This window comes from Miniopterus schreibersii (assembly GCF_964146895.1).
Source record: "Miniopterus schreibersii genome assembly, chromosome: 8".
Taxonomy (NCBI): domain Eukaryota; kingdom Metazoa; phylum Chordata; class Mammalia; order Chiroptera; family Miniopteridae; genus Miniopterus; species Miniopterus schreibersii.
The window spans coordinates 83,334,544-83,356,138 of record NC_138109.1 but is presented as its reverse complement, the minus strand read 5'-3'; the positions used below and the strand labels follow the sequence as shown (position 1 = coordinate 83,356,138).

Genomic DNA, 21,595 nt, shown 5'->3' with positions numbered 1-21,595 from the left:
AAGCTTGAAGTTTTAAGGGGTATTGTACCCCTTTGCGGTGCTGAGCAGAAGTGTGTCCTCTTTGCCTCCGTTCTTGGGCTTGTTAACGTCTCAGAGGGCGGTGACCCCTCCCGGTTTCCCCTGCAGAGAGCTCATGTGGGGATCTCCACCACCGAAGATGAAACTCCGGGACGTTTTCCTTTTCGTTCCCTAAAAGCGCTGTTTGCTGCAGGCAGTGTGCGTGACCGCGAGGGACGCGGCCGCGAGGCCCGGTGCGCTCCAAGGCGCTCTCCAAACGAGCCTCCCCTGGGCGCGGGTTCTTACATTGCGCTGCAGGGCGGATCCCTGAAAAGGTGGTTATTTGTTATTTTTTATGATTTTTGTCTTAGCCCTGGCCAACATCACTGCCTCCTGTGCCACCAGGGGAGTTTCATCATATTTATCTGTGTTTTTTTCTCACATAAGGTTTATAGGTGAATTGTAGAAAATTTGGGAAAGTCGAAAGTATAAAGCTGGAAATAAGACTGTCTTCATTCAACCCTCCGGAGGCCACTTGGGATGTTCTGGAGAGTTGTCCCCGGTTTCCCCCGCGTGGGTGAGCGTTAGCCTCAGCCCTTGGTTCTCGAAGCAGACGTTTAATGGACTGTGGGATTGTTGCACATTTAGGCAAGGCCCCGTGCTTTTCTCATGAGTTACAGCCCTCCAGCCTCAGGGCGCGGCACCTCCGCGGGCGCCTGGCTTCCTGGGGAGAAGGTCGGGCAGGGCCCGCGCTGGGGTGAAGCGCCCCGCTGGGGTGAAGCGCCCCGCTGGGGTGAAGGCGCCCCGCTGGGGTGAAGCGCCCCGCTGGGGTGAAGGCGCCCCCGTTGGGGTGAAGGCGCCCCCGTTGGGGTGAGGCGCCCCGCTGGGGTGAAGCGCCCCGCTGGGGTGAAGGCGCCCCCGTTGGGGTGAGGCGCCCCGCTGGGGTGAGGCGCCCCGCTGGGGTGAAGCGCCCCCGTTGGGGTGAAGGCGCCCCCGTTGGGGTGAGGCGCCCCGCTGGGGTGAGGCGCCCCGCTGGGGTGAAGGCGCCCCCGTTGGGGTGAAGGCGCCCCCGCTGGGGTGAGGCGCCCCGCTGGGGTGAAGGCGCCCCCGTTGGGGTGAGGCGCCCCCGTTGGGGTGAGGCGCCCCGCTGGGGTGAGGCGCCCCGCTGGGGTGAAGGCGCCCCCGTTGGGGTGAAGGCGCCCCCGCTGGGGTGAGGCGCCCCGCTGGGGTGAAGGCGCCCCGCTGGGGTGAAGGCGCCCCCGTTGGGGTGAAGGCGCCCCCGTTGGGGTGAAGCGCCCCGTTGGGGTGAAGGCGCCCCCGTTGGGGTGAGGCGCCCCGTTGGGGTGAGGCGCCCCGGAGCCCCGTCCTGCGGGCGCTGCCGCTCCCGGGAACCGCGCCGCGCCTCGCTCTGCGCGCGGACCGCGCCTGTTTCCCCTTCATGGTTGGGAAATTTAAAAAAAAATTTTTTTTGAAAATAGAATATTCAGTTTTGATTTTCATTAGTAGAATGGAGGATTTCTCAGCCATTTATATTTTGTTAATTGCCTAGGTCCTTATTTCTAGTTGGAATATTAGTCTACATTGTTACTAGATACTTATTAATGTGAAAGGTACTAACCCTTGGTAACCTACCTGGCAGCTGTGCTGGCTACTGTTGAAGCGACTCTTCCCTCTGCCCTCCTAGGCTCTGTGGCTGGGCCCTGAGGGTCAGTCTGAGGAAGGCCAGGTGAGGGAGGAAGCTGGCGCCTTCTCGGGCGCAGGAGCCTGCACATCGGAGCTGCTCCGTGGCCAGTGACTCAGAGGGGTGGCCAGAACTTGGGTTTATTTAGCATCTTAACAAAAGAACAGCACATCTGTAGGGAAGCAACAAGAGGAAGGAAAAGGGGTTTGGGCTTTGAGGGGCAGCCGACGTGGGAAATAAGGTCGCTGCAGTCAGACTGGCCTGCAGACCCATCTCAGGCCTGACTTCTGTCCCGTGGCCACGGGAGTCCCCCAGGAGCGCGAGGCCCGGCACCAGCACTTCTCAGAAGTCTGCTGTCAGGTAAGCAAAGCTTTGGGAAGGCTTCGGTCTGCCCCTGTTGATTCTAATTTGCCTCCAGTTCAAAGTCATCCTTAGGCCACAGTGGCATATTTTGGGGTGGCACATCCTGGTCCCCTTAAAAGTATTTTGCAATTTTGGGTGTTTATAATTTTGGGTCTTTATATATTTTTGATGCATGGAATTTTTAAATCATTAATATGGATAATAATTAAGCAGTCTCAGTTAAACTGTTGTAAAACCTGTTGGCACTTCCATAGGTGGTTTTCTCACCTTAGTTTTACCCTGAGGGATTCCAGCTCCACTTAAGAATTGAATCAGTCACGTTCCCTTGCAAGGGTTTTATACTCTTTTGTTTGTTCTCTGTTTTCACGTTCTTGTTTTTAAAAACCTTTGTCAGAGTATCCACTATTGCTGAAACTAAGAGTGTTTCCTTATTTCCCATTTATTTTCCATCTTCATTAGAAATTTTACTAGTTTCCTTGATGAATATTTCTTTACTCTGGCAAGTCAAGCAATTAGATTATTCCTTTGAAAGTCATATAATTTTTTTTATTTTTTTTTAGCATATCCTTAAAATATATAGGTAGAGAAAAACCTACCAGATTTTCTGTAACCTCTGCCTTTTTTTATTTTGTAATGGAATATGTGCAACTACAATTGAGAGCACTTTTAGGGTAAATTTTCTCACTATTTAGTCTTGGCTCACAAGCACCACACGGCCTCCCCGTAGACTAGCCCTGGTCTTGGAACCAAGGCACAGAAAGCAAGCCCACGATTATGAAAGGGGCGACGGCTTGACCGCCTCTATGATCTTGTCAGAACCACCGATGAGGTGTTACCTGCCTAATTCAAGGATTGTTTTCAGTGTTCTGCAGGGAATGGACTAGAGGAAGGCTGGAGTAAATGCATGGAGGCTCCTATATTACTTCAGGAAGGGAGGGTGATGATGTCCAGTTCTGCAAACCCCGTAAAGGAAATTTAATCAGGGGATAGGGCCCAATTTGCAGATAACAGAAACCACACTAAGTGTTGAAGGAGCTAGCGATTAAACACAGGGAAATAGTGCTCACTAACCTGTAGGAGCAGCTGAAGGCTGGGCCTCTGGAAGTTTTCTTAGGACAGCTCCCTAGACCAGCCTGCCCAGGGCACTGAGTCACAGTCAGGAGGCTGGGGAATCTGGGACCACTGTTTGACCTCTGGCTCCAAGGTCACACCTTAGCCACCTCCAGACCGAGTCCTCCAACCAGATGTGGCTGGGAGAATTACTCCCTGCTTCACACGCTTCCGAATTCCAGTCATCCCAAAAATTAGAACTAGGTTGTGCACTGAAAGTTATTTTGGGTATACAGCTGATTGGCAGAACCTAAATCACATTTGAAACCTTAGCTTTAAGGGAGTCTGGAAGTGTTTGGGGTTTTTTAAGCCTCTCGGCCCCATACCTGGAGGATGGTGAGTGAACCCCTGCCCTGCTCCCGTGAAGCAGGCTGTCCTGGTGGAGATGCATGGGGGAGGGGTGCTGGAGTGTGTGAAAGGGAGAGCCCCTGGAAGTGGTGACTGATGGTGTAGGGGGGAGAAGAGGGAGCTGACAAGGGTAATGTCGGGGACCCACCCTGTTGCGTTAAGTCCTGGTTTTGCATGTTTCAGACTTTTTATCGTCCGTAGCCTTCGCTGTGAAATGATCAGTGGCGACAGTGGAGCAAACCCATTTTGAGAACGAGTGATCCGAAAGCTTCCTCATACTGCTGAGATTCCTTTGAAGATAATATGTCGGAATATACTTCCTTTTCCCAGTACATTTCTGTAGGCACAGAAGTAGACGTCAAGCATGCGATGTTGTCTCAGTGGTGCCACCAGCCCCCAGGTTGTGGAATGTGCCTGGGAGGGCCCTGCAGCCTTAAGGGTGGTGTGACGGGCAGAGCCCCAGGCATGAGGGGCCTTCTGGGGGAACCTGCTGGGCCTGGAGTTGTTTTGCTTGTGGACTCAGAGTTGCCATCTACCCCTGAGCCTGACCGAGGGGTTGTGCACCAGGCGCTGCCTGGTCCTGGGTCCTGGCCCCTCCCAAGGCTGAGCAAAGGTGCCTGAGAGCTCTTCGACCTGCTTTCTTTTCATACTGGCTGTGGAAGTGGTCCCGCCTCTCTCGACCATTTCAGTTTCCACTTGAGTGTTGTCCATCAATCGAGGTTCATTGAGGAGGTCACTGAATGTTTGATTTGGTAGCAACTAAATTGGCTCTTGGCTGCCCAAGGGCAGCCAGATAGAGTTATTATTCAGGTGACTGAGTTCACTACAGTATTGGCAATTCCCCCACCCTCTGGATGCTTTTATAAAATCTCTGGTCTTCTGGCATCTAATATAAGCATGATGTGCTCCTTTGTATCTATCACTTATCCTCAAGTAAACTCATCAGCAGGAAGTCTGGGTGGAGACCTGTGCGTGGTGCTCTGCCACAGAGCCAGCAGCTGGTGTCAGCAGCAACCTGGGGCCAGGTATGCCCCTCTCCTGCTAAGAATGTGTCAGGCTGAGGCACAGGCAGGTGTGGTGTGATTGGACGATGATTACAGGTGTCCTAGCACCTCCTCTCCCAGGTTAGCCAGCTGTCCTATGGGTGTAGCTCTTACTGTGGGAGTCGATGATGCGGGCAGGTTCCTGGGCTGCGCAGTGAGGGGAGAAAGCAGTGCAGATGGCCTCAGTGTGTAAACCCAGCTGGGAAGTAGACTACACACACTGTTGGTTAGGATGCTATAACTCACAGTGTAGGCACAGCCTGCGTTCCCCAGGCGAGAGATCGCTTGCACCTTGGAAAGTGTTTGTTATTAAAAATCTCTTTTTTCCTAGAAACAATCTATACATGAATATTGGTTTTCCAAGTTTGCCATCAAAGACCTACTGAACTCATAATCTAGTTTCACAATCCTGCATTTGCAGTACAAAACAGTAGCCAGTGCTGCTGTGCAGGGTCTGTCCAGTGTCTGGCTGCAATCTGCTCCTGACCCAGGGCAGAACAGCAGAGCTCAGTCAGGCTCCAGAATGGCAGGGCCGGGCCCCTAGCAGTGATCAGACCTCCGCAGGGGTCAGAATCACCTGGAAGCCCGTCAGAGTTAATCTGCATTAAAGTTAAGCTGCATTAAAGTTAAGCTGCTAAAGTTAAGCTGCATCTACCACTTATTTCACTCTGGAAGCTCTCAGGGGCCTGGGGTGGGGCTCAAGAATTCATGCTTCTGACACATTCCCAGGTGCTGCTTATGTTTCTGGTCCCTGGATCACCTTTGAGGACCACTGGGACAAACACAGGATGAAGTTGCCCTTCCAAAAATCTCCTGTACTTTGATTCCTAATGATAAGATTCTAGCACCAGCAGTGCTCCCACTCCCCAGACATGAGAAAACCTAGAGGCAACACAGCCAGCCCTGCCCCGTTGGCAAGGGGTCCATGCCTGCACTCCCTTTCCTCCTAAGCCATAGGTAGAGGAGTTAGCCGCTCTCCCAAGGTCTCTGGAAAGTTGACCATGCCTCGGGGGCACCAGTGAGCAAGTATGTGTCCCAAGGAGTCCAGGCAAAACCTGACAGGCAGCTGCCTTCCTGCCCTGTCTGGGCCAGATGCCCTCCCTTCTCCTTGAGTCTGATGCCGAAGTCAGCTTTCCTCAAAGCCCGTGGAAGCCGAGACCCACAGCTGAGGGGCTCGGCTTTCCAGAAACTGACCTGAGCTTGCCACATCCTTAAGGGTCCCCTACATTATGCTCTGGGTTTCAAGATGGACAGGGGGGAGATGTGGAAGAAGGCGGAGCTAAGATCCAGCCTCAGCCCAGCCACCCCCTGAATCCTGTTTCTGCTTCCAGGTGCCTGTTCTGACAGTCCCCCTCCCTCACCCCCCCCCCGCCTCTCCAGCTTCCTTCTCCACGCCCCCTCTCCACTGGCCTGGGGTGACTAATGCTCCCCAGGGCTGGGGGTGGCGCGGATGGGGACTGCATCCTCCGGGTGCCCCCAGCAGAGACTCTGTTTGCCCCTTGAGCCCAGACTTCACTCTTTGTGGGTCGAGGGCTGTGTCCTCACAGGTGTTCCCCTGGGACACATGTCACTTCAAGGTAATAAACGGGCTTCTCTCCTGCATCTGCAAAAGGAGAGAAAAATCAGAGGGTGATTTTATTTGTTTATAAATTATGAAACTTAATTGCAAAAATAGTCTAAATGTTGTACCGAGAAGGACCGGCTTTCCCTGCACGTGGAGCAGAGAGCTTTGCGGTGCACTGTGGGAAATGCAGGGACATCCCAGGGAAACAATACAGAGACTTAAAGGTGGTATTTCAACACTTGTTATTAACCAACTTTATTGTTAAGACTACTTATGAAGTTTGTGAACTTTGGGGCGATGGAAACACAAAGATTGCTTTTAATTTCCTCCTGTCATTCTGCTACCTGGCTTCTGGTCTGCTGGGCAGCTCACGGGGGCTGGTGGCCAGGAGCCCCAGCCCCTTGGCCGCTCCCTGCCCCTCGCGTGGCCTTCCCCAGGTAGCAGGGGCAGGCGGAACACACATCTCAGGTTTCATGGGGGTGCTCCCTGCAGACTTTTGTTATCTGCGTCCGACTAAAACAGTTGTTGCTGGATTGTCAAAAACATTGAAGAGGCTCTTAAAGGTACAGGAGACGTGGTGCTGTAAGTGGCGCATGGTCCTCACCGCAGTACTGTTTTGCCCTGTGATTGACGATGACTGGCCCCTGTGCATGCTCTCTCTGATCTGTTTTCTGTTTGCCCCTCTCTAGTGGGATCTTGTGTGTGATAATGCCTGGAAGGTCCATATCGCTAAGTTCTCCTTACTGGTTGGATTAATCTTTGGCTACCTAATAACTGGATGCATTGCGGACTGGTGAGTACCCACATGCCCACATGCGAACCTTGGGAGGCCACTGCGAGACTGCTGGCTAAAGAGGAGTGGTCAGTGTTAGCTGCTGTCACTGAGTCTTTTCTCCGCCCCAGTGTTGGTGCCAGAACAGAAGGCTGAAGCCGTCACCTGGAGAGTTCAGAATTAAAAGAATTGGCCAGTGCCCGTAACAGACCCTTGTGAAGGGAGACTTTGAATTCATTGCAATTCTCTAGCACTAGAATTTAGTGAAACCAGCCAGCAGCCTGTAGCCTGTAGCTGTCTCTCCCACTGACAGTCAGTGTTCAGATAGGAAGAGCCTGAGGATGTATGTTCAGGGCTTTCTGGGCTGAGCCTTGAGGGGTTGGATGTACAAGAGGCATCCAGAGATGGGGAGGAGGACCTAGTGAATTTAACAGGGGGCACCTCAAAATGTCCCACAGGTTTTAGAGAGGGTTAGGCCCTGAAGTTGGCTTGGCCAGGAGATGCCTCTGTAGGGTCCATGGGGAGCTGGGCCTGCACTTGGGTAACAGATGGGCATTGGGGGCAGAGGTGGCCATGACCAGGTGAGGACGGGTATGCTTCATCTGGGCGGGTGAGGACGCCCGAGGGTCTGGAGCAGAGTGCCTGGTTCAGAACGAAGTGATGAGGTGGGAGGGGGATGGGAGCAGATATGGGAATGGTAATAACAGCACCAGTGCAGCTGACAGTTACTGACTGATTACTGTTGCTGGGTATTTCCAGACGTGAAAATATTCCATTCTCACAGCACCCTGTTAGGTAGATACTATTATCACCTCTGTCTTATCGTGGAAAACCAGAAGCACAGAAGTTTCAGTAAAATCCCCCAGTTCACTCAGCTTTCCAGTTGGAGAGCCAGGGTTTGGGACCAAGCCCCGTAGCTCAGGGCCACAAGGGTGCCACCACACTTCCATCTCAGGCTTTCTGTGGTCACGGGCAGGCGCGTTGGCAGCGACACGTCCGAGCAGGGAGGCAGCTGCCCGCTGTTGACAAGGCTTTTAAGTAACATGACTGCTCCTGGAGACAGGCGGGGCTAGCTGTCCCCTCAACCTTCTTCTATCTTTAAAGGCACTTTTTTGTGTGAATAAGGACATCTTGGACCCAGTGACACACTAAGGACCAGGAATGATAGGCTGCTTAGCTGAGAAAGCTGGCCAAGGCGGGAGCCTGGGGCACAGAGCGGCAGGTGGAGCCCGGAGGCTTTCAGACACCACTTTCAAGTGTTGCAAATTTCTTTTCAAAAGCTAGTGACTATTTGGGAGTTCCTGGCACTAACGCGTGATTTCCTGTATGTCCAGAATTCACTTAGTCATCATTTGTAAATGTTTCTTGAGGACACATTCCCGGGGGACAGTAACAGAGAAGCTGTGAATGGCCTCTGGAAAGCTGGGCGAAGGCCCCCTGGGGGGCTGGCCGGTGGGACAATTGCAGGGTGTTGTTTTTTAACCAAATACTTGAGCTTAAAGGTTTTAGAGTAAACGGTACTGATCTAAAAGATACTCTAATCTCAATATTTTCACCATAAGGGCTTTTGTTTCCCAGAAATCAGCATTGAGGTAGGTTAGGAAGATACATTCATATAATTCACATCATTTCCTTCTAAAGAGGTGCAGTTTGACTCCGGTGCTAGTTTCCTCATTCAGGGAATTTGTAGGGAAAGCAGATATGGGCTTGTGTAAATATCAGTCTGTAAGGGGTTTAAATTGTGTAGCAGTTGTTTTGTGAGTTCTTCTTACACACGCATGCTGTTTGGCCTCCCTGATCACACACCAGGCCTAGGGACAGGATGTGGAATACTTTGGGGTCCTCTTTCTGGAGTAACCAGCCCAAGTTTCAGACCCCTCCTTTGCAGTTGCTTTGCTGAGGCTGTGGGGGTGGTGTGGGTGCCCGGGGTAGGGGCGGGGAGCTCTGCGCTGTGGCTGTCTGAAAATTTGAGTGGGCCTCGCTGCAGTTGCAGAGTTTGGTGTTCCCCCCCCGGAGGATATTAACTTTTGGCACAGAGCTCCCCGAGAGCCTCACTGAAAAGGAAACGGACACATTTAGTGGGAACTGCAAACTCACAGCTGCTGGCCCGAGTCCGGCGTGTGGGGAAGTTGTGGAGCCGGGGTGAGCTCTCTAAGGCTGCAGTCAGCACATGATAAATGTTAGGTTGTGTGCTCTATCCCTTAGGAAGGTACTGTTTTCCACACACATTTTGTTTGAGGACATACATTCTGTGCTGAGGGAACAGCCCTGGCAGTGGCTCTGCAGGATGACCTCACCCCTCCCTGGCTGGTTGATTTGCTAGATGGTCACATTCCTCACCCCAGGGACCCTGTACCCCCTTTTTGGGCTGCACCAGAGGACCCCTTGACCTCTAGTGTCTGACCCAGCCTGGCAGGTAGGTGGGGGGCTAGAGGGGGAACACCTGGAGGTCTGAGGGACAGAGGAGGGTGAGGTGGGGCATTTTATTTCCCAGTTTAGTCTCGGCAGGGTTGCCAGGGCTGCCTGCCTCCCCCCCTCGGGATTTCACACACAGCCTCTCTCTCTGAGTCCCATGGCCATCTTCCTCCAAGCTCCTGCTGTGGGTATCCCCGGGATTTCCCTCACACTCACCCACCCTTCTGCAAATAACCCCTTTATTAAAACCCCCTCAGATTACTTCCTTTGAGCAGGACATCAGCTTCCCGCTGAGACCCTGCTGCACTTCTCTAGGCCGCTGTGACCACTGCACGTGTTCTGCAGCTTAAATAAACTAACTTGCTGTTCTGCAGTCCACACTGGCTCAGTCGGTGCCGCAGGGCCGCACTGCTTCCTGGGGGCTCTAGGAGAGAACCCAGATCCTCGCCTTTTCCAGCTTCTGGAGGCTGCACATATTCCTTGGCTCATGGCCCCTCTTCCAGCCTCAGAACCAGCGAAGGCCAGTCAGATACTCCCCACACCGCCAGCTCTCCAGTTCCCTGCAGCCAGGAGAGGTGGTCCATTTGCTAGATCAGACCCACCTGGATAATCGCCCATTGCGCAAGGTCCTTTACCTTAATCGCATCTGCAGAGCCCCTTTGCCACGAAAGGTAACATGTTTGCAGGTTCTGACATTAGGATGTGGACACCCATGAGGGCCTTGTTGGGCCCCCCAGAGCCTCACGGATACAGCCTTCCCCTCACTAATGGGGCTCTGCTCTGCGGGAGCCAGTCCACACAGAAACTCAGGGCTGTGACTACCCTTGTTTACCATATGCTGAATCACCTGCACTTCCTACCCTGACAGCAGCCCTGTAGGTTAGCACTGACCGGACAAGCGGGGGGCCTTTCTCGTGGCCATGCACGTGGTTTATAAGCTGTGGGCATGGACTCAAGACCAAGTACTCTGACGTGAAGACCACGTTTGCCCACAGTTCCTAGCAGTAATGTTTACTCACTGATTTTAGCAATCACCTGGGAGGAGAGAATTAGAATAATTTCTACAAGTGAAAAGAAAATCGAGGCTCTTTTCTAAAATGTCAGGACAGGGCACACCAGGCTGGGTGGGCGTCAGGGATGCCGGCCTGCAGGACGGGGCCGTGAGGGCTGCAGCACTGAGCTGCCTGCTCGTGCAGGCCCTGTGCTCATGACCACCAGCTCTTCAGGGTTCAATGTGCTGTGAAGTAGGACGGTCACCCCATTTTACAGATGGATACCCCTGTTCAGGGACACAAATGGAAATAAAAATTGATGTTAGATTTTGCCTTCCTTCAGGCCAATTGAGATATATTTTAAATTTATTTCTATAAATGTGCCTGGTGTGGACAGAACTACCTGCAGCCTTTTCTGATAAGGCCAGGACCCCAGCACCAGCCCTGGGAGGAGATGGTCAAAACCTCCGACAGGACGATTGACTTACGCCGGCATCGGTCCCATAGCTTGGCCTCATTTCACTAAACTGAGTTCACTATGGGGAATGTTAGAAGCCTAAAAAGTTCAGAATGAAATTGTGTCCTGTAGCCCCGCCCCCCCCCCCCCCCCCCGAGTTTTCTGGAAATTACATTCATCTCCATAGAGCACAGCCGTGTGCTACTGAGATTCTCTCACGGCCTTGCTGGGAGTAAGTTCCATTCCGCAAAGCTCGCTGGTTGACGTGCACAGCTCAGGAGCTTCAGAGTATTTGCAAAGTTGTACAGAAGTCGCCACTCCCAGTGTAAATATGTCCACCAGCTGGAAGGAAGTCTCAGTATCTACGTTCACTCCCTGTCAGCCAGCAATCTACTTTCTGTTCCTATTTGCCTTTCCTGGGCATTTCACTTTTATGTACATACCTTATTACATGTATGTCCAGGTGAGATCAAGGCATTCAGCTGCCCTCTGGGTGTTTGGGCTGCCAGGCCTGGATTGCCTTCCTTTGACAAATAGAGTTTCTCTCCAGTTCTCTGTGAGCTGTTCTAGTTCAAGCTGGTTGGGTTATAGTAATTGGTGAAGGAAAATCTGGGAGGTTATGAAGGGAGGAGTAGAGAACCAGTTACTTTCCAACCCCGGGGACCCCCCTCTGACCTCTCAGCCACAGCTAGAAGCAGCCACACCTAGCGTTAGCCCATCTCCCAGGCTCTGATATCTGCCTGCCGAGTCTGTGGGCTGCCTTTTCCAGAGACCGAGGCCTGGGCTCCTTCCAACCCCTTGCTGCCTGGTGGGCTTCACATTCAGGTTCACACCCATTATTTAAACTTCCAACTATCTTAGTTTAGTCTCAGTTCAGTTTAAAAATGACTTCTCATCATATAGTTGAAAGAGACTGGCAGCTGGCTTGGCCCTGGCTCTGGTGGGCTGTGTGTGGTGCCAGGTGCCTGGCTAGTTACCAGCCCTGACCAAGGCCAAGCCCCTGACTAGTTACCAGCCCTGACCAAGGCCAAGCCCCTGACTAGTTACCAGCCCTGACCAAGGCCAAGCCCCTGACTAGTTACCAGCCCTGACCAAGGAGATGAAGCTGCTTCATTCACCGTCTGTGCTGACTTTGGAGCCAGTTAAAAGGTCAGGGGTTTCTCAAGATATGCTGGGCGTGTCAAGGTTTACTTTTGGGGAGTTGTTATTGATTTTGTTATCCTCCTATATACTCAGAAATAGACTTACAAACAGGAATTGGGTTCCTGTGTCAGTTCTATTATGCAGTAGCTGTTTAATCTGTGCCCCTTTATCGACAAAACGAGGGGGTCGGGCTGAATTTCGCCTGAGGGCCCCTCTATTCCTGGGTTCACCAGAGTGGGCATGGTGAGTGGGACAGCCCCGTCCTCACCCAGCGTCTGCTGAGCACCTGCTGGGTGCTGGGTTGGGCAGCATTGCCGCCCTGTGGCAACCCCCCTAACGCTTCCTTTCCATGCACAGGGTTGGCCGGCGGCCGGTGCTCCTCTGTTCCATCGTCTTCATTCTGATCTTCGGCCTGACCGTGGCCCTGTCTGTGAATGTGACCATGTTCAGCACACTCAGGTTCTTCGAAGGATTCTGCCTGGCTGGGATAATCCTCACTTTGTATGCGTTAAGTAAGTAGGAGCCTTCACACCCGTCCTGAAGAAACCAGCGGCAGCGTTGCTGCCCCGGGGGCTCTGGGAAGGGATGGGATGCCCATGTTTTGGAAGCACAAGCTCGAGTGGACTGAGCTCGTGTGAAAACACTTTCTTGGGAAATGTCATCCAACACCCTGTCTGTCCTGTGTGATGACAACGCTCTGAGGACGTGGAAGGTGGTGTAGCTGCTTGGAGAAGCAGGGACCAGCCCACAGCTGATGTGGGGGGCTTTTGCATTCCCCAAGAATTTTCTGTTAGTGTTCTGTGCACTCCACGTCCAGCTTATAACTAGGCGTCCCTGTGCTGGGTTCCGGAAAAGCATACCAGCTGCTGCTACCCTTTGTACTGGTCTCTGTTTTGATGGACTCTTTAAGAGTTTTTCTTCCAGCCCTGGCCAGGCAGTGCAGTTGGTTGGAGTGTCGTCCTGATACAGCAAGGTTGCAGGTTTGATCCCGGGTCAGGGTGCATACAGGAAGCAACCAGTGAAGCAGTGATAAGTGGAACAACAAATGTTTCTCTCCCTTTCCCCTTTTCTCTCTCTCTCTTAGAAAAAAATAGATAAAAAGAGTTTTTTTAATTTTTTCTCTGTAAGGCTATGCAGAGTCCACAGCATCCACAGTCCCGTGTGCCCAGATGTGGCCGTAAGTGGCCTGGACTTGAACCCATGCATTGGTACTGGAAGAGTGAGTGGCAGTATTTGTTAGTATCTGCTCTTTGTAGGGTGAGGAAAAGTATCCTCCATGAATCCGTCGTGTCTGTCGGTTGTGTCTCCCCCTCCCGGTCTGGTCATGTTTCACTTCTCTGTAGTTGGTGTTTTCTAGAACACAGCCCCAAACCCATAAGAAGGAGGCAGGTTTTAGGCATGAATGTTTTCACTTATGCTCCAGTTTTATGCCTTCTAGTCACCTGGTGGAAAGAATGTTAGGAATAAAGAAGAATTGATTTATAGGGCGTTTTGTTGTTTTCTTTCCCTCTGTCAACATGGGTAGGAGTCAGTTATAGATTAAGTAGCAATTTCCAGGGAGGTCAAATAAGAATAGTTCTGCTTCTCTTAAGTTTTCTTATTAAAAACTTGATAACACTTCTAGGTATCCTGAATATTTGTTCCCCTGTTATCTAGAATATAAATATAGTCAGTTTGTAGCATAGTGTTAGAGCCACAAAGAGAAAGGCCACGGCCTACCTCCTGAACCACAGTCCACAGTTCTGTCGTCCTCCCAGCAATGAACTGGTTCCAGCTCATTTGCATTTATTTTGCACCCCTTGCTTCTGAGGGGGGTTCTCTAGGAGTGTGTGTGTTCAAGGTCAGTGGGTTAAGGTCATGGCTGTTTGGAGGTTTTGCTTCTTTGAACAGCCACACGAATGTGGGGCTTGCACGTTTCCAGGTAAATGCCTGTGCTGTCCTCTGGCCCCACCCGCCCACTGGTCTGTGGGAGGGCAGCTTCCCCACCCTTTTTCCAGGGAAGACCCCAGGCCCTGCTTTCAGACACCCACTTGCCCTGCATCTGTGCAGGTGTGATGTGCTCTTCTCTCCAGGTGGCCGTCTTTGTGAGGCCCCTGATTCTCGCAGGAGGACGTCGATCCAAGGCTTCCCCGGGATGGCCACTAAAATAGCTGCACTTGAGGAACTTAGCAGAGAGTGTGACCTCAGCCCCACCACCCGAGTACTCATCGAACTTGGTGCAGAGAATGCTAATGGCAAATTGCCTTCAAACAAAGATGACATACCGGTTTTATCTTGCATGCCAACTGCTCATGATTGGTTGAGGCTGCCAGGGAGCTCAGAGAGGACTTCAGCTGGAAGGAACACCTGATACATTAGCCGTGTCTGCCTGGGATTAGGAGGGAGGGTGGGGAAGGGCTGCCTGGAGCTGACACTCACCCTCTGCACAGATCCTCCTGAACGGAGCCAGATCGGGAGAGGACCCCCAGACTGCATCCTGTCAGCCTCACGCAGAATCATCTTACTGACTGATGTGATATCAGGCCATTGGCTCTGTGAAACCTGTTGGCTTATTTACCATAACAATGAAGTTAAGGGTTTTTTTTTCAGGAGATTACATAGTGAGCTCTTTGTGGTAGGAAGTTCTCTTTCATCTCAGAACCATACAGAGAATGTGCTCACCCAGGAGGCTGCTATGCTTTTATCCCATAGGCACAGGATCATGTAACCCAGGTATCTGCAAACATTTTTCCTGTAAAAGGCAGGTAGTAACTATTTTAGGCTTTGCACGTCTCTGTTACAACTACTTAACTCTGCTATTGTACCATGAACGCAGCCACAATAACGTGAATGATTAGGTGTCGCTGTGTTCCAATAAAACTTTATTTGCAGAAGCAGGTAGTGGGCTGGATTTGACCAGCAGGCTCTAGTATTTCAGCAGCTGATGTGAGTTCGTCTCTCTCTGTTGACTCCTAGGTAGCTTAGAAAGCCTGGAGTCTGGTCCCGCAGGTGTATGGCCTGACGAGTTGAGCTTCAGATTAGGGCGCTCTCCTAATTTCATCGGAACTCTCCTACTTTAATTTCCCCCTTGTCCCCGTTTCCTGTTTCTATCATATAATTGTTATTTGATTGTGTGTATTTGTATAAGCAACCTTAAATTTTTCTGAAATAAAGCCGGGCATAAATAAATAGTTATGATCTCTTAGATTGGAATTACATGAGACATCATGACAAATACCACTGGAATGAAAAATTCCAAGTATTAAGCAGTGGCCTACTGTCTGAGCTAATATAGTGTCTGGTATAGCAAAATTAAAATAAAGCGAAGGACATAAGTGATTACTTAGAGCTCATTGAGATTATAGTTAAATAATGTAAATAAGGGGCCATAGATTGAGAGACATCAGAAGAGCGAAGCTTGGCGGGAGAGGACACCCAGCTGTGAGGCAGGCACGACTGTGGAGGATGCTGCCGATGGGCTGGGGCGGGCGCCTCTGTCAGTCCTGGATCGAGACACGGCTGCTGACAGAAGTTAAGGGACAAGCTCCTGGGCAATAGGGCAGATGACTGAGTTTCCAAATCTGTGTGCTTGCCAGCAGTTTTCACAAGAATAGTCTGTGTGCTTAGTTAATGCTTAAGAATTTGTTTTGTTTAAAGGAAATTCTCATCATCTCCATTACTCGGTTGAAGTATTTCTTGACTCTAAGGAAAAGTTTAAAACTTGTGGGCACTGATCGTTTGGGAGATACGTTTTTAATGGTCTGGACTTTTTCTACCCCCAGCGTGGTAGGTTTCCACCTCACCTAATGCGTGTGCTGGAAAGGCCAGCACGTTCTCAGGGAGGTGGATGCCATTCATTTTCAGTCCTGCAGGCTTGGCAGTCAGGAGGGGAAAGTGATGATTTTTGCAGAGTTCATTTCTTATGTCGCCGGCCTGTGGGTGGACTCTGCGTTCTGAGAAATGCTGCTGACTTGGGAAAGTTTTGTGCTTTATATGCAAGGCTGCTTGAGGTTTTTTCATGCTTTGGGATTTTTCTAAGGTACATTCCAGTTAAATACTCTCCCTTAAACTTTTGTTTCCTTCAAGTCAACACAGGGACATGGTTGCACAGTTAGGACATAAAGCAGAGATTATTGGCAGCTTCCCCAGGAATCTTTACAGGGGAGCTGAGTGTGCGCTGGCAGGAGAGGATGGGGAACCGAGAGGGTGTGTGCAGGGCTGTGGTCTGTTTCCTGCCTGCCTCTGGCTCCGAGCTGATTCAGTGCCCTTGGGCTACATCAGTGGCCTATTGTATCTCTTTACTGCTGAACCACACAAAAAACGGGTAGAAAATCTTAGCTGGGCCAGGGACAGGGAACTACAGACCAAGGAAAGAATTGACCACATTTCCTTGTTTATGAAAACGAAGTCTTATCAAGACTGAAGACAGAGCCACATTTCAGTGCAGGCAGACGTGCCTGTGATGGTGTGAATTCAGATCATAACATTGGAGACAGGGTAACAGCATAGTTTGAGATGTGTCTTTCTCCAACAGAGGCCAATGGGAGATCATTGCTTTTTAATTTGATTTGATGTTGGATGTACTAAGTCCTGTGGGAGAGAAATATTTTTTAAAATATAAATACTTTTTCATTTCATTTGATCTTGGTCTTCCCCTTCTCCACCGTTAACATGGCCCCCCCCCCCCCAGTTTGAAACAATGAGCATTGCTTTTGGCTGTCAGAGATTGTACCAGTTACTATGAGCAGATGAACAGCTTTTTTGGCCTAATAACAAGACACTACCTTAAAGTTTCATGTTCTCATTACAGTGACCCTCCCTCTGCCCAGATAGCTTAAATAATTGGATGAATTTTGTACATAATCAAGGAGTGACCATAAATTTCACAGGTGACTAAGTCACTGATTACTTTACAAAATTCAAAGCCAAGTCTTAGCTGGTAAACAGACTCAGGAAACTCTGGAGTTTGCTCTGGGTGGGGCAACGCTCTTTCTCACATTGCACGCATAGTTTCAGACTCTCACGTGTGGTTGAGTAATTTCTAATGTGCTGGGGTGAGGTGACTTTTTCTCCCTGTTGCGTATATTTCTATAATCTGATGTTCTCCTGAACTAATATTCCTCAGGACATATTTTATTCTACATGATTATTTAAGCATCAGAGCTGTGCTGTACATTTTTAAAAATCAGCTGAACCAGGTGGCTGCATGTGTGAGTTACTGAGCTGTGGGCTGAATGAAGCGGAGACTGCTGGGCTGTGGAGCCAGCGGAATGGAGATCGCCACTGTCAGATATATGGGGCTTGAACTGCCTTGTGTTTCACATCTTCCAGGGAGCAAATATTTGCATGTATCTGGGTGAGGGGGGAGCGTCAGGAATGCGTGCTGGGTTACCATCACCTGTAGGTCTCTGTTCCCCACCCTTCGCCTCCCCAGCTTCCAACACCTGGGCCTTCCCAGTGGCAGCAAGCCCTGCAGCCCTAACCCTGTTCTTCCTGTGGGACTGACTCTGTGGGCAGAGCTTTTCCACCAGGGAAATGAGTCACGGTTTTCCAGATGCCTTTAACAAATGATTTTATATATTTTTAAAAGGTTTCAGAAGAATTTCAGTTTCACCCAGGTCCCGACTGGGAGGGCCAGGGAGTCAGCGCGATTGAGGCTTCGTCGGTCTTTTTGTTCTCTGGAAGCATGTTGGTAACCCTGCAGACAGGCTGTGAAAAGCAGAGGAGTAAGTGTATCAGCAAAAATGTGCTGAAGCATTTGTCCCTCCACCCCATCTTCCCTGCCACACCTCTGGGGAGTCACAGCGCCTGGTAGCTGCCGTGGTGACTGATGGCAGAACTCCTGGTTGGCGAGTGTTAGGCCACAGGACAGAGTGTGGCCTCCCCAGGGCAGTGCTGATCGCTGGCTGCGACTGGAGGACTGTGTCATCCAGGAGGTAGCCAGAAAATGCCACCGAGGACTAATGTTTCTCAAAGTTGTACCAGCCCTTCAAGTAAAAATTATTGAACCTCTCTCTACTCCTACTTAGTTTTAGCCCAAACTTGGGCTAATAGCAAGACTTTTCTTTGAAAAAGTTGAGCTGCGTGTATGTCTTGTAAGAGCTTGTGAGGCTGCATGTAAAAATGGAGAGTTGAGGCAGAGGAAGAGGCGGTGGCTGGGTGGCATCCTCAGGACCATACACCCACGGTTCTTTTGTCCAGAAGTTACGGCAAGGGAGCCTGTATACACATATTGCCTAAATGGACACGTGAGCTTCTGAGTGCACATTTCGCTGGATGTTTTGAATTCATTGAAGATAGTCCTGTCTCAACATCAGAGGGGAAAACAGCAAATATGTAGCTGTTGGGCATTTGGACGCCTTTTCTACACAGTGGAGGACGTTGTTAACGCGGAGCATGTCCCTCGGGCGTGGCTTCTCCCGGGCTGGGATTGCAGTGGTGCATGGGTGCTTCATTGGAGACAGGGCTGTTCCCACACTGAAAGGGAAGGCGGAAAGATCTGGAAGCCCGGGTATCCTGGCAGTGGTGTGAGCTCGCAGTGGACTGACTGTGTCTGTCAAACTGCTTTATCTCTGAGCTCCTGCCTCCCCCTCCGTAAAGCTGGGGGCATGGGTTTCCAGACTGTGTACTGTGGAGCTGTGGGATCCCTTTCTAGCACCATTTGTGGGGGAAAATGGATAGAAAACAAAAACAAATGGATTCTATGTGACAATATTTAATACTGCTGTAGAAACAAAATAACAAAACGGAAAACCACTGGTCTCCTTGTACCTTCCAGTTTTGGATTCTGTGGCTTTTGAAGTCTAAGCTCAGCAGGATGCCTCCTTCAGTGTTGAACATTTCATGGCTCTGGGAAGGGGGGCGCGAAAGCAGGGGTGCTGGCCCCCAAATGCTGTCCTCACACCCACACTGAGAGTCTTTGCTTTCTGTGAGACGGCGCTAAGTGTCTGCCAGGGTGACCTGGGAGGAGAGCGCGCTGGGGAGGATCGATGGCCAAGGCCTCCCTTCCCCCATGGTTCTAGCCTCCTGTCAACAGCGTCACCCTCCCAGACCCCTCCCCGCTCGCTCCAGTCTCCTTTCTCACCAGGCCGTTGCTTGGTAGACTCACAGGCCTGTTCTAGGAGCCCTGTTACACTCCACAGAATTTCCCGTTCTCACCCGGAAAGACGGGATGAGGCACGAAGCTGAAAGCTGTGCTGACTAGAAGAGGGGGTTGAGGAGACGTAAGAGAGCGATCTTGGGCTGATTTTATGTTGTTTTATTTTTTCACTTTTGATACAAAATAGAGAGGAAATAAATCAGTCACCTTGAAACCAAGTAAGGAACACCAGGCTTCTTCACAGCATCCAAACACATCTGGTGGGAAGTAAAATCATTACTGGTCTGCCAAGTCTTATGTTAACAAAAACCAAAATCTTGGCTGAGAGAAGAGAGAGAAATGTAACTCAGATGGTGTAGTTAGCCGCTGCGTGTCTCTGGCCTGCCACATAAACTCTGCTGCAGGCAGTTTGTTTTGTTTTGGTGATTCATGGAAATACTAGACTTCTTTCTCCCGCACTCATCTGCTTGGCGAACATTTGAAGGCCGACTAGGTGCCACGGGACCAACAATTGGTTACCTCGAGTACTTGCCGGACACCAAGATGCTGAGCCCACGAAGGCCGACCGACCCGCCCTCCTGCCTCCAGGACGCGGGTTAGTGTGTAAAGATGCCGGGACAGGCCCTGGTTGGGCTGCCGGAACGTGACGGCCGAGTCGTGAGTTTTGTGGGACAGTAGGTGTTTGCTGTTTGCAGTGGGTGCTCAGAGGCCAAAGGAGCCCGGGGCATTCTGGGTACTGTGGTGATTAGGGTCCAGGTAGAATACTGAGATCACCCCGAGACTCTGTAACGTGAGCAGTAACTGAGTGGAGACAGGAGAAGCAGTTGAGGGAGAGGCGTGGGAATAGCCTGAGTGCTCGGTGGAGAGCCGAGAGCAGGCTGATAACCAGGGAGCTGGGAGGGTGTGACGGGAGTGTCACCTGATGGGAGACAGGGACTGAGAAACGCCCACTGGCTGTGGCAGCCATTGTCCAGTAGGCCAGAAGTAACTGGGGCAAAACAACTTTAGTTTGGTTTAGTGATTAATGTAATCTAAATTATTTCAAGTGTACGTTTTAATTGCCTAGAAGAGTACTGTCTTGTTATGATGTCAGATATTTTAGAAAGAAAATACATTTCTTATTGTGGTAAAATAAAATTTATCATTTCTACAGCTTCTAAGTGTACGGGTCAGTGCATTCATTTTGTGTAAGAAAATAACGTTTTAATAATGGTTAATGTTCATTATAATTGGGTAGAAAAAATTGAACTGGAAGGCAAATCAGTAATGACTATTATTTTTCAACTCACCTGAGACAGTAGCTAGTATGGCTCAGAAACTGGAAATTCGGAGCCACAGCTGAGTTAGAGATGCGTTTCTGTTGAGTTTCTGCTCTCTGAAGGCAGAGTCCGAAGCCTTGCTGTGCATCTGCCCAGGACACAGGAACCCGTGTGCATGGTCACGACGGGCAGTTGACCAGATCAGGGGAAGGCTCCCCGTGTTGGGCGTCAGCCAAGCCCTACCACTCGAGCACTGTGACCTTGGGCAGGCCACTTAAGTCTAAATCGATTTTCTCCCCGAGGAAAGGCTGTGTTCAGGGTCGAGACTGTGAATGTCCTCACCATCAATGAACCATGAGTGTCCAGAGAAATGGTGGGCAAGGCGTCTGCTTCTGTCCCGTGGTAGCCCCTGTGCTGAGATAGCCCTTCCCTCTGGCAGTTGGTCCTCTCAGGTTAGGGCTTCTCTGCGTTCGCAGCAAGCTTGGAAACCATCACTGAAGAGGCACTTTGGACTGAGGTTGCCACTAGCTTAGGGCCACACAGGAGAACCACTGTGGTGGGGGGTCATGGGGACTAAGAATCTGCTTCATGAGCGTTTCTCTAGTTGCCAGCTTAATAAATTACCTCTCCTGTAACACTCATTCAGCGCGCCATGGACTGCACTTTAAAAGTCCCAACCGTGTCCAGGCTGGGAGAAGGTAATAAACCGATGGACAGATCACACATAGGGAGCGTGGCTCCCTGTCGGATGTCAGCACCTGAGTGCTCATTGCACCTGGAAACCTCCATTAATCACTGAGAAAAGGTACTGAAGAAACAGAACACTGGTGGCCATTGTCAAGCTGTATCTTACACATATTCAAACAAGCTCTCCCTTTCTCTTCCCTGTATCATCAGTTCTGTTTTATAAAACATGCCTCTGTACATTTTCTCTATATTTAAACGTTAATTCGTGCAGCTTGCTGACTGTCCCCTCCCACAGCTGTGGCCTCTCTGTCCTGTTGGTGGCTTGTTCTCTGTAAAGTTTCACTTGCCTTCCTTCGTGTTGGGATGATGACAGTTTCTATTTATGACGTGATCTGTGTGATATCTGCTCCCAGGACAGGTGTGAGTAACTGTGAGGAAGGTTGTTATTTTTAAATAGGGCAGGGTTTGTTTTCTCTTGTATTTCCAAATGAGTCTCCTCTCGGAAAAGCTGTTCAGGAGCCACCTTCCAATCGCTGTTCCGAGAACCTGGTTTTGTTTGTCCTGCTGTCCCCCCTCTGTGTGAACGAGCCCTCCCAATGCAGAATCTGGCCTTTAGAGTCCGTGCGCCCCAAGGCTGAGTGGGGATGTCCTGTTAGGCCCTTTCTGGATTGTGCGGACCCATCCAT

General features: G+C 50.7%; 1 protein-coding gene across 1 annotated transcript in view; it reads left to right on the top strand.

Moving 5' to 3' along the window:
• Positions 1–21,595, top strand: part of SLC22A23 (solute carrier family 22 member 23) — a 140,868-nt gene that overhangs the window by 28,942 nt on the left and 90,331 nt on the right. Inside the window, exons 2-3 of the mRNA XM_081145314.1 lie at positions 6,796–6,899; positions 12,243–12,397. Coding sequence (XP_081001440.1) covers positions 6,796–6,899; positions 12,243–12,397 — 259 coding nt within the window. The remainder of the gene's footprint in view (positions 1–6,795; positions 6,900–12,242; positions 12,398–21,595) is intronic.